At 39.5% G+C, this 12,393-nt stretch overlaps 4 protein-coding genes across 4 annotated transcripts; 1 reads left to right on the top strand and 3 right to left on the bottom strand.

Moving 5' to 3' along the window:
* Nucleotides 1-1,254: 1,254 nt before the first annotated feature.
* mgme1 (mitochondrial genome maintenance exonuclease 1) lies at nucleotides 1,255-2,971 on the top strand (the record flags this gene model as incomplete). The annotated part of the gene is made up of 5 exons (XM_080550319.1): nucleotides 1,255-1,268; nucleotides 1,589-2,145; nucleotides 2,238-2,478; nucleotides 2,596-2,728; nucleotides 2,821-2,971. The coding sequence occupies 5 exons, from the start codon at nucleotides 1,255-1,257 to the stop codon at nucleotides 2,953-2,955; spliced, it is 1,080 nt and encodes a 359-aa protein (XP_080406445.1). The 3' UTR covers nucleotides 2,956-2,971.
* Nucleotides 2,972-3,541: 570 nt separating this feature from the next.
* LOC308161052 (glycine N-acyltransferase-like protein 3) lies at nucleotides 3,542-7,474 on the bottom strand. Its single transcript, XM_080534994.1, has 6 exons — nucleotides 7,425-7,474; nucleotides 5,766-5,850; nucleotides 5,288-5,398; nucleotides 5,079-5,187; nucleotides 4,745-4,871; nucleotides 3,542-3,944 (listed from the first exon to the last, which is right to left on the bottom strand). Exons 1-6 carry the CDS (start codon nucleotides 7,427-7,429, stop codon nucleotides 3,545-3,547), a joined length of 837 nt encoding a protein of 278 aa, XP_080391120.1. The 5' UTR covers nucleotides 7,430-7,474; the 3' UTR covers nucleotides 3,542-3,544.
* A 215-nt stretch (nucleotides 7,475-7,689) lies between these two features.
* Nucleotides 7,690-9,064, bottom strand: LOC308161045 (glycine N-acyltransferase-like protein 3). Its single transcript, XM_080534986.1, has 5 exons — nucleotides 8,925-9,064; nucleotides 8,696-8,803; nucleotides 8,474-8,594; nucleotides 8,271-8,403; nucleotides 7,690-8,103 (listed from the first exon to the last, which is right to left on the bottom strand). The coding sequence occupies exons 1-5, from the start codon at nucleotides 8,997-8,999 to the stop codon at nucleotides 7,704-7,706; spliced, it is 837 nt and encodes a 278-aa protein (XP_080391112.1). The 5' UTR covers nucleotides 9,000-9,064; the 3' UTR covers nucleotides 7,690-7,703.
* An 883-nt stretch (nucleotides 9,065-9,947) lies between these two features.
* On the bottom strand, nucleotides 9,948-12,206 carry cst3 (cystatin C (amyloid angiopathy and cerebral hemorrhage)). The gene is made up of 4 exons (XM_080535700.1): nucleotides 12,071-12,206; nucleotides 11,775-11,905; nucleotides 10,673-10,777; nucleotides 9,948-10,315 (listed from the first exon to the last, which is right to left on the bottom strand). The coding sequence occupies exons 1-4, from the start codon at nucleotides 12,144-12,146 to the stop codon at nucleotides 10,241-10,243; spliced, it is 387 nt and encodes a 128-aa protein (XP_080391826.1). The 5' UTR covers nucleotides 12,147-12,206; the 3' UTR covers nucleotides 9,948-10,240.
* Nucleotides 12,207-12,393: the final 187 nt, after the last annotated feature.

Raw genomic sequence — 12,393 nt, 5'->3', positions numbered from 1 at the left:
GGGGGAAATGATATTATTATTATAGAAAATATTATATTATTATATACAGTACAGGCCAAAAGTTTGGACACACCTTCTCATTCAATGTGTTTCCTTTATTTTTTATGACTATTTACATTGTAGATTCTCACTGAAGGCATCAAAACTATGAATGAACACATGTGGAATGATGTACTTAACAAAACAGTGTGAAATAACTCTAAATATGTCTTATATTTTAGATTCCTCAAAGTATCCACCCTTTGCTTTTTTGTTGTTAATAAAATATAAAAATGTTGTTGTTAATAAAATATATAAGAATAATATTAAATATATATATATATAAATTAATAACATATTATTATTAACACATATTATATTTAATATTATTATAATATATTTTACAAGACATATTTAGAGTTATTTCACACTTTATTGTTAAGTACATCATTCCTATGTGTTCATTCATAGTTTTGATGCCTTCAGTGAGAATCTACAATGTAAATAGTCATGAAAATAAAGGAAACGCATTGAATGAGAAGGTGTGTCCAAACTTTTGGCCTGTACTGTATATACAGTATACATACTGTATATATACACATATATATTATATATTATATATTATATATATATATATCATATATATATCATATAATATAATATATATAATAATATCATATCATATATTATATATAATATATTATTATTATTTTAATATTATATTATTACAAATAAAACATGTATTATAGAAAATATCTCAAGCAGAACTTGCACTAATTACCTGCCAGGTTTCGTGTTCCATACCATACGTGAATGAAATACTTTATTTATTTATTATACTAGTCTAGTGACAGATGTGTGCAAATATGACAGTCGTGTGACATTCATTCATTTAGACCCAAAATGTGTTTATGGGGCAAGACTTTCAAAAACTTTCGTCCACAAAAGCAACACGGACATGTTCCAGAGACACACACGGGTTGATCAAGAGAGCATTGTGGGAGTTGGAGATTTTTAGAGCGTTTCCACAAGCATCATGTACTGCAGAAAAACTCCAATCCCCACCATCCCCACCAAATGATCAACCAACAACTATCAACCAGCAGGGTCGTTTTTGAGTGTTGTAAAAGTGAACCTGTATCCAGAGACATTATTCATCGATTATTCAATCTTCATTATGCGTTGTTCATCATCATATAACCGAACTAAACAACCTTTGAATTAACGCTTTTGAATCACGATTCACGAATATAACACGTGACTATTATAGTAAGAATGGAGAAAGAACTGTGATCTCTCAATATCACCATGCACGTATGCTCCATGTCTTAAGTGAGTGCATGTCTTCAGGTTAGGTCTTAATAAGACGACTTAAGAAGACATCTTGACAGACAAAAGGGACTTTTCGAAATAATTAATTTTGGTTAATTAAGACATCTTAAGACATCTTGACAGACAAGGTGATGGCTGGGTATGTATGCACACAGACACTGAAGCTCCTAGTCCAGCGTGGCAGTAAGTCAGTCTGGCTGATCTCTGCAGAACTGCGCGCAGCTCACCGTAGCTCCATCATATCTGTCAAGCATCTCTCCACATCGCATGTGGTCAGATCTCGCCAGAAGAAGGACAGCCTGTACAGTTCTGTAGACAGTGAGCGCTACTCCTCCCTGGTTAAGTCGGTCGTTTCCTCCCAGAGAGTCACTAGTGCACACACCCCAGAGAACCAGAGAGTCAGTGCACACACCCCAGAGAACCAGAGAGTCAGTGCACACACCCCAGAGAATCAGAGAGTCAGTGCACACACCCCAGAGAACCAGAGAGTCAGTGCACACACCCCAGAGAACCTCCAAGAGGAGGATGCGCACCTCTATGGACCTGTTGTCAAATCTCAGACACCCTCCTCTCGGCGACCCTCGGCTCCAAAACGGCCTAAAACCCTTCACCCGTTGTTAGACCACGATAGGACATATGATGAAACTGGAGAGCCTGAGGTTGGAGCTCCTCCTGCACGAATCCTCTTGCAGAGATCTCCCAGATCCTCGGTTCCCAGCGTGACCCGCATCCTTCAGCAGACCCTGTCCCCAGAGCAGGCCTTCTACCTGGAGAGGTGGAGGAGACGGATGACTGCAGAGCTCGGGGAGGAAGGCTTCAGGGAGTACAGTCAAAGTAAGACGTCTTACATACATACACATACTCTTATGTAAATTACATGATAACAACATGATGATGGACTTTATTGAGCAGAAGGATTTTGTTAGATCTTTTCAGGCAAGGGAAGCTTTTCCATACAACAGTGGAGGACCTCCTGGCGTCGAGAGAGGCATCTGGGGAGGATGCGGAAGCTGCAAAGACATCAGAGACTGCACCAGAGGTGGATGGATACATGGAGAGTATTCGAGACGTACTGGAGGATGTCAGCAGAGTGAGAGCTGTTGAAAGCACAGTGCAACATGGGACACTCAATTATCTGGGCATTGTGGACTGTGTGGCCCGCTACAGGTAAATACGTCTCGTCTAAGAGGGAGAGACACTGTACCCGTCTATTACTTTGGTGACTACGTTTGATCTCATTTCATGTCTTTGTGATTCGTTGTGCTTTGTGGATTTTGTCCTCAGGGGTGTGTTGTGTGTTATTGACTGGAAGACCTCAGAGAGGCCCAAACCCTTCCTCAACAACACCTACGACAACCCTCTTCAGGTGGCGGCTTATGTTGGAGCCTTAAACAACGATGTGAAGTACAATTACCAGGTGTGATTATTAAGAACGACATCATTCGCCACCCAATGTCGTGCCATTGAGTATGTTCTGACTTCCTGTGTATGTCCTGGCCTCTCTTGCAGGTTGAACATGGACTGATTGTGGTGGCCTATAAAGATGGTTCACCTGCACACCCTCATTTACTGAGCTCAGAACAAGTCCTGCAATACTGGGAGAGATGGTTAGTCCGACTGGAGGACTACGTGGAGAACGGGTGAATGACTTGAAAAGCTGTGACTTGAAGGAGTTTGATGCCCCGCTCAACAATGGATGAAAGTTGTATGTCTTCTATGCTCTGCCACTCTTCAGCCACATACACAACCACAGATTTTGGAGCCATTTATTATTTCAAAAATATTTTTTTTACAGCTGAAAATGTATCACCTATCTTATGCCTTGTACAACCTTTCTTTTGTTTTCATCTTTTCGGTCATGTGGGAAGTTGTTGTAGCCACCTCTTATGTCTGACAATGAATGTACACAGTTGAACCACTAGATTTCAGTGTTGGTCTGTCAAGATCAGCCATGGCCACTAGCCATGAATTAGAAACTGACTCTGTCTTGACAAATCTAATGTTTTATGCAATTATTCTTGACATTTGCGAACAGTGACCAAGTGATATTGATAAACAATTTGAGTTAATTATTTGTCAACATGTAATTCTTATTTCAAACCACAACGCTTGCACTGTTTGCATTATATAATACCATTCTCAAGCATTGATACACTCTACACACACATTGCTTGTTTCCTATTTGGATTTCGGTTTTTTTAATGACTTGATTTTACTCATATGAAGCTTGTAGTTATAACCTGTTAAAAGCAAACCAGGCAGCTCTGTACAAAGGATCTTCAGTGAAGCCCAGGTCTTTGAAGAGCTTGTAAGATACCATGTTCTCCTCCTCTATGAAGCAGTACACTGGGTAGCCTTGAGCATGGAGTTTCTTTGCCATGCTTCTGATTAGAGCTTTTGCATAGCCTTTCCCTCTGTATTCGGGCAGTGTGAACAGCATGCCCATAGCACAATTTGCATAGGTCAGTATCCACGCTATAGGCTGGCCTTCAGCATCCAGAACACAACAAGAGGGGAAGTGTCGAATCATAGTCTGTATCATTCTGACACTATGTTCCCCTTCCCCAAATTTCCAGGTCCCATTAACTAGATCGACGTGAGTTTCATCCAGGGAGGTCATTGACAGTGCAGAGCTGATGTAAAAACACAAAGACAGACATTGAAGACAAATTGTCCAAGAGGTTTTACATACCGAAAATTCTGATTGGTCTCCTTCCTTCCTCCTCTTAATTTATATATGTTAGTCTATATAACATATATACACGTTAGTCTATATAACATATATATATACACGTTAGTCTATATAACATATACAGTATATACACGTTAGTCTATATAACATATACAGTATATACACGTTAGTCTATATAACATATACAGTATATACACGTTAGTCTATATAACATATACAGTATATACACGTTAGTCTATATAACATGGGCAGTGGGACTTAATTGCCTTTGGTTCTCATCATGAGCTGTGAGCAGCTTTGTAATAATGACATGTGGTCATTTCTCTTTTCTCTCTCTCTCTCTTATTATTAGTATTATTAGATATATAATTTGTATTCGCTGTAAAGCCTAATTTGATTCAGTCTATTTGACCATCCCTGCACGAAATCAGCACAAACTCAACAATTCTTTGCACATAGTAATTATATTATTTGGAGTCAGATTATCAATATTAGATATGCCATTAACAAAACATGTCTTAGCCAAACCTTCCCATGGACACTGCCATTATTATATCTGGTCCACAGCAGTGTGTGTGTGTGTGTGTGTGTGTGTGTGTGTGTGTGTGTGTGTGTGTGTGTGTGTGTGTGTGTGTGTATGTGTGTGTGTGTGTGTGTGCGTGTGTGTGTGTGTGTGTGTGTGTGTGTGTGTGAGGAAGAGTAAGTGTACTTGTGTGTTTGTGATTGCATTGTCCAAGGTACCTGTCCGCGGGGGAAAGATGGGAGATATCATTAAGAGTCATCATGTGGCACACAGCGACCTTTTTCCCTGACACATTTCTTTCTGAAGCCACTGTCCTCACCACCTGCTCGTGGCAAAGATCTGTGCCTGGAATGGGAAAGATAACAGCACATACTGTATTAAATAGACAGTACAATGAATGCACTTGTACAGTGTGAGGTCTGATTCTGCATCCAGACATGTAAATGTACAGTCATGTAGGCTCAGAACGTTTTACAGAGACAATAACATAAGATCCAATGGTCATGATTTAATGAGTGTGCAAAGGGCAAACCACAAGGTACAAGTAGTTACCTAGACAGAAGAACTTGGTCCAATCAATTACACTTGCATTTGCAAGGATTTTCCTGAGTGTAGTTTCATCTTTGGTAAAAACACATATGTCTTTAAAGAGGTCACCATCCTGCAAAATGAAAAATGAAGACAAAAAAACTAATACACTTGTAAGTTATTAGAAATTAGAGTGCATTTATTTCTTAAGGATTCTTCTTCGATTGAGTTACCTGCTCGTATTGTGGTAGGCAGAGAATACCACTGAACTCTGGCCAGCGGTCCACTAAAACATGAATCGGGTCTGACTTAATTCTGTTCATGAGGATAATGTAACCATAAACCTTGGAGAAAAGACAATGGTAAATCAATGTTACGTACTCCAATACACAAGGTGTTCCCTATGGAGCAGAGATGTAAACATAGCATAGAGTACAGCACAGTGTTTTATTTGTATAGTATAGTGGATAGTGTACATAGCCTTTATTTATGTAAACCAGCTCTTTTCCCTTCTTGTTTTAGTATTATTTTCCTAGCACCAGGGGAGCCCCCCCTCCTAAATTTCGTTGTATGGTACCTGTACTGTATTAATGACAATAAAAACCATTCATTCATTCATACAAACTTAATATACAAAGTTTCTAAAATCCATAAAGACACCCAATTCAAAAGGCATATCTAATACACAACATGCCATACGCTCAAACACACCTGTTGAGACTGGGGGGAAAGGTCTTTCAGTTGTGTCTCGGCCAGCTTCAACTGTTCTTCTGTCAGCAGCTCCATATCTCCAGGTCTTATGGAGCATTACAAAAAATAAAAATATTTTTGAATAGTTCAAGTTCAATCCAAAACGTTTACATTTTAGATTTACATAACAATAGGCTAAACATCGGCCATATCATACATTTCATACATCAGCCAAACGTTCATGTAAGCAAGTCAATTTACCATAGTAACACAGTGATTTGAATGAAAATATTATATAATATACGTCATAGTCTAGATATCACGTGAACGCAGGCAGGGTTGCCAGATGAGATTGAAATTTTCCAGCCTAACCACAGTCTAAAACCGCTAAAACCACTCCCCCCCCCAAAAAAAAAAGCCCAAAACCTATAGTGTCAGAAAATTGCTCCTGTGAGATGATGTTTGTAAAATAAAATAGGAAGCCTGCACGTTGTATGTAGCTACTACTAGGGTGTGTGTTTTAACTTAACGCATTTTGTAACCTTCAGCCACTCACTGACATTTTGATACCGCTTAAATGCGATTTATTCGGCGCATAACCCGCCCCATCTGGCAACCCTGGAGTCACCGTGTTAAACAAGGGGAAGGGTTCCTCCTCACTACCGTCGTAACTAGTCGTTAAGTTGAAATACAGTACAGGCCAAAAGTTTGGACACACCTTCTCATTCAATGCGTTTCCTTTATTTTCATGACTATTTGGTACATTGTAGATTCTCACTGAAGGCATCAAAACTATGAATGAACACATAGGAATTATGTATTTAACAATAAAGTGTGAAATAACTCTAAATATGTCTTATATTTTAGATTCCTCAAAGTAGCCACCCTTTGCTTTTTTGTTGTTAATAAAATATATAATAATAATATTAAATATAATATGTGTTAATAATAATATGTTATTATATATATATATATATATATACTATTATTATTATATATTTTATTAACAGCAACCATTTTTTATTTTATTAACAACAAAAAAGCAAAGGGTGGCTACTTTGAGGAATCTAAAATATAAGACATATTTAGAGTTATTTCACACTTTATTGTTAAATACATAATTCCTATGTGTTCATTCATAGTTTTGATGCCTTCAGTGAGAATCTACAATGTACCAAATAGTCATGAAAATAAAGGAAACGCATTGAATGAGAAGGTGTGTCCAAACTTTTGGCCTGTACTGTACATATTTGTAAAACAATGCCCACTTCATAAAACATACATTTCGAAGTGGGTAAGAGTTACACATCGTTGAGCCGATGTTGGTTGGCCATAATAACGTTATATACAAGTTATAAACGTTTTTGTGTTGTTGTTGGCTCCTTACTCCCTTGTTCAGTAAGCATACACAGCGCCACCCTGTGGTCAAATCTATGGGTTAGGTCAGGACACATAATAACCCTATGCCAAATGTCATATAGATATACCATTGTGCTCACAGCAATCATCCGAAAAAGTAGAATAGAGCAGGTCGTTTTCTATTTATATTTAAATGTTGGTGCAAACGTATACTTGAATAATAAAAATAAGAACTTTTTTAAAGAACTGGCATCTGGGTTGCTGCTCTGATGGAATTGTTACATGTGACTTCTGCGGTAATAAGGAGCTCATTGGGCTTACTGCATGGGTCATGGATTTGTTGGAATGTGTAGCCGCCTACACAATGGTGCTCTTAGTTCCTTGTATATCATTCCCATCATTCTGTCTCCATCTGTCTCCAAGACAACACTAACTGAAAACAGGCCATAATATTACCAACACCCATCGAAGCACAACAAACTGGCGACACAAGAACATCATTTATGGACATATAATTAATTCTTTCTGAGCCTTCAGTTAGTAGAACCTACATTTCATATGGAGGTACAATACTACAGAGTATAGAGACAGCCCATGATACTAATAACTGAATTCAAACCAGGCAGCCCTGTACAGGGGATCTTCAGTGAAGCCGAGGTTATTGAAAAGCCTGTAGGAGAGTGTGTTCTCCTCCTCTATGAAGCAGTACACTGGGTAGCCTTGAGCATGGAGTTTCTTTGCCATGAAGCTGACCAAGGCTTTGGCATAGCCTTTCCCTCTGTACTGTGGCAGTGTGAACAGCATGCCCATGGCGCAGTAGTCATACAGTAGGATCCAGGCCACCGGCTGCCTCTGGTCGTCTGTGATGCAGCATGTAGGAAAGTGGCTTATGAGATTTTTAATGGTCCTGTACCCCTGCTCGTCCCCTCCAAACTTCCAGGTTTTATTCACTAATTCAATGTGCGATTCGTTCAGAGAAGACATCCTAGTTTCAAGTTCACTGTGGGTTTGAGAAATAAAGAAAAAGGGTAAATTGGAGTTAGGTGGAATTGTTGACATGAGATGATCCCAATGTAATCCCCATGATACAATCATGATCACTAAACCTAGCCCAAACTATTCAGACAATTATACATGACAGATCTGGCATTAGGTCTACCAGTGTACCTGTTGGATGTGATTTGTGGCAGAAGGCTAGGGTCTGGTAATGTCATGAGATGCACCAAGGCAAAGCCTCTCACATTTACCCCTTTGGAGGTAGCTGCTTCTTTTAACATAGGGGCATGACATATATCAAATCCTGTTGGATAAAACAGTGTTAGTTTCCACTCAGTTTAAGACCAATTCAATTATCTGTAATAAACAATTACCTCCTATTAAGAAATATGTGCTCCAGTCAATAGCGTTTTCTTCAGTCACCATTCTTTTCAAGATTTGTCCATCGGTGCAGTATAAAGTGACCTTTTTCTTGTACTGTAAAGCACGGTTATTCTGTTGGATAAACAAAACTACTCTGTTTCGGAGTGTTTGTTTCGTTGACAATGTGTTATTGCTATGTAAACTGTGAACCCGAATTCAACATACAGACTGACCTTTGCATCTGGTCGGCAAATAATAACCTTGAAATCAGGCCAGGTGTCTACAACTATCTCCAATGTGTTTGGCTTGTTTCTGTTGAGACCAAACAGGAATCCATACACCTACAGGACAGTGTAGATTTAATTAAGGATGAATCATTATTGATGTTATTATATTTTCCTGTAGGCTTATATACTTCATCATACACCCATAACACATATTGTCGTCAATTGTGGTGAGTACCTTTGAACTTTTCGGTAAATGTGACTGCAGTATTCTTTCAGCAATATGGAGTTCATCCGAATTCAGAATCTTCATTCTTACCGCTGTAGAAGGCCGCGGTCAAACTGCAAAACAGATGGACAGCCTACGCTGACGATGCCTGAAATCAGACACGTAGACATGTACAAAGTCTATTAGAAAATGTTTTAGTATTTCAGTGGTTGTTGACTCTCCCCCAGTCTCCAATTGGCTAGAACACACTGTGTACCTTTGTGCATTGTATTCTATTGGCCTCCGAGTTTTCCCCCTTTTTTCCCAGCAGTGGGGGATGGGGGTTAGTGGTAGCGGGCGAGAGGTTAAAATGACCCTCATTTAAAAGAGCACAGAGGTTCTGGTCTGGCCTTGGAGTACTTGGAGGCCTGGGAAACACAAAGGCCCAGAACTGCTCTAGATTGCTCGGTCTCATCTTGTGAGAAAATGTCTTGTGAAATGTGTCTGTTGTCCTACAAACATTTGGTCGGTTTTCATTGTATGAGAGGTTGAGGTCGTTTAAGTATGATGATTCTGCCCAGACAGTCTGACTCAGTTACTTTTTTTAAATTTTTTACAAGAGTAGCAATGACAGAATGTCTATCAAACAAATAATGTTCCCGTACAATAGTCAACGACATAGTTGGCAACAAATGGTGAGCGGACACCTTATGGGGGTGAGGGGGTACCGTATCTGCCTCTGAACCCGCCATCACTCAACTGCCTGTCTCACTCTCCGCTGTCTCACATCTCCGCTCCAAGGTGACTGAAGAAGCAGCATCTGCTACTGTAGGCTATACTATCTACTGTAGGCTATACTATCTACTGTAGGCTATACTATCCGTTTTTTGAGATACCTCCACCCTACTACTAGCTGAGTGAGTGGTTGACTCAAGGTGGAGAGAGCGCAGAGAGCAATTAAATTCTAAAATCCCACAATGATATATTTGTCATTGAATAGTAGTCTAAGCTAAGTCCTTCTAGAAACAAAGTGAGACAGAAAAGCACCACATGGAGATGTCCGAAACAATTTATTTTGTAGAAAGAACTGTGCTGCATAGTTTACGAACCATTGCATTAACTATAAAAGGTAGTCTACATTTTCAGAGGAATTATATTCAAGGGATTATATTCAAGAAAGCAAAGGTTGTTTTTTATTTAAAATCAGTTAGTAAACTAACTTTAAGCCTTACTCTTAGTAAAATTTGTTATTTGTTTCTCAGAATACTGACAGGGAGGTTGCACTGCCTGCCCTAGTAACCACATAGTGTTAGTCCATGAGTGAGATGTCTTCATGGGTCTTGTTGCTAGCAGGTGTTCTTCACCAGTTGAGTAGAACCCAGCCACGGGCGGCTCCACACCTCAAATGTGCACTTGTGTGTCTGAGGGGACAAGAATCAGTCAGTTAGGCACATCATTTCAGGTATCAAGCTAGACAGAGGCTGTTTAGAGAATAGTCTAGCAATAACTACTGAAGTATTCAGGTATGTATGTATGTATGTATGTATGTATGTATGTATGTATGTATGTATGTATGTATGTATGTATGTATGTATGTATGTATGTATGTATGTATGTATGTATGTATGTATGTATGTATGTATATTGTTTAAACATATCTCCAAACTCAATTTTACACAGTTTGGCAGGCTATGACATGGTAGATGTAAACTATGATTGTTGGAATTTCTAGGTATTTTGTTTATATAGATCTATATGAAATACAGAGTGGTCATTACCTGAGCCGCCTCAGGAATGCTGCACAGTTGATCATCTGCGCCACCCTTCCTGCATGAGGTTCTAGCCATCTCCACGGTGAAGATGTACTTAATGCCAGCCACGACCTGTAGACAAAGAGGTGTGTCAGACATGGTTTCTCAGGGATAAAAACAGAACCCCATATTTTGTTCTTCCGAAGTCGTGACATTTCAGTTTATGTAGTCAACTAGGGTGCAAATGATCAACTAAAGCTAACCCTTTCGAGCAATGCAGTAGGGCAGGCTATGTGACTTTCTGGACTGATTAAGAAATGTGGTCAGGTACAGTAAATTCCAGCAAGCATTCACTATTTTGCTTCATTAAACTTTATTTATCTTGTGTGTGTTTTTTTCACACATCACTGCAGATGAAGAAAGAAAAACAAGGAAGAATAGTCAGGAGACTCATGACTGTGACTCATTCAGGCAGGAAGATATCGGCAATGATCCAACAATGCAACCAGCCAGAGGATTGAGAGATTCAGGCTGCGTTCGTAAAATTCGCTCCGAGAGCGCCGGAGCGCACACTGGGTTTAACGTCACAAAGGGACCAAGTAATTTGATTGGACAAGAGGCGTTCCATGAGTGCTGATCAGATTCCGGAGTGATTTTACGACTGCAGCCCTAGGCGTCCGGACGGCTGACGCATTACATTCACAACATTTTGGCTTTAGAATAGTCTTAAAAGAAAAAAAGCCAAACACCCAAAACGAGTCACTCAAATGTCACTAAGCTTGCATAACGACACTTTAAATGAATGTGCAATAATACTATGTGCAATATGACAACCCTCGTGTACATAAGGTTCAGAGATAGGAAATGTTAGGATATTTATAGCATAGCATAGAGTACAGCACAGTGTTTTATTTGTATAGTATAGTAGTATAGTATAGTGGATAGTGTATATAGCCTTTATTTATGTAAACCAGCTCTTTTCCCTTCTTGTTTTTTAGTATTTCTTTCCTAGCACCAGGGGAGCCCCCCCTCCTAAATTTCGTTGTATGGTACCTGTACTATATCAATGACAATAAAGACCATTCATTCATTCATAAAAAGAACATGTTGTCTTGTAAAAAAGACTTACTTGTGTCTTAGCCTTGATCACTCTGGCCACTTGACTGACATACGCGTCGTTAGTGTTCTTGTTGTGTTCGCCGACGGCCCATTGTAAGGCATCCTTCACCCCCTGGTCCTCCAGGTCGGCGTCAGCGGCACCTGAATGAATGAATGAATGGTCTTTATTGTCATTAATACAGTACAGGTACCAAACAACGACATTTAGGAGGGGGGGCTCCCCTGGTGCTAGGAAAAAAAATACTAAAAACAAGAAGGGAAAAGAGCTGGTTTACATAAATAAAGGCTATACACTATCCACTATACCTCCAGTCATCGCAGCACTCGCCGCGGCCACGATCACCGCCAGCAAAGGCAGCACGATCTTAACATTCATGATCATTTCTGGTTGAAGATCTCAGAGGTTCTCTAGGCATCAAATAAACAAACAACCAGACGGACCGTTACATAACCACTGACGTCACCGTCTAGACGCCCCTAAAGAGGTAGGGGGTTGATCTAATTCAACCAATGAGGAGGAGGATGATCTAATTCAACCAATGAGGAGGACGATCTAATTCAACCAATAATATGAGGAGGAGGATCTAATTCAACCAATGAGGAGGATGATCTATTCTAATTCAACCAAT

The sequence above is a fragment of the Nansenia antarctica genome (assembly GCF_963989245.1).
Source record: "Nansenia antarctica genome assembly, chromosome: 1".
Classification (NCBI taxonomy): domain Eukaryota; kingdom Metazoa; phylum Chordata; class Actinopteri; order Argentiniformes; family Microstomatidae; genus Nansenia; species Nansenia antarctica.
The sequence above is the reverse complement of the archived record's forward strand: the minus strand, read 5'-3'. Positions and strand labels throughout refer to the sequence as shown.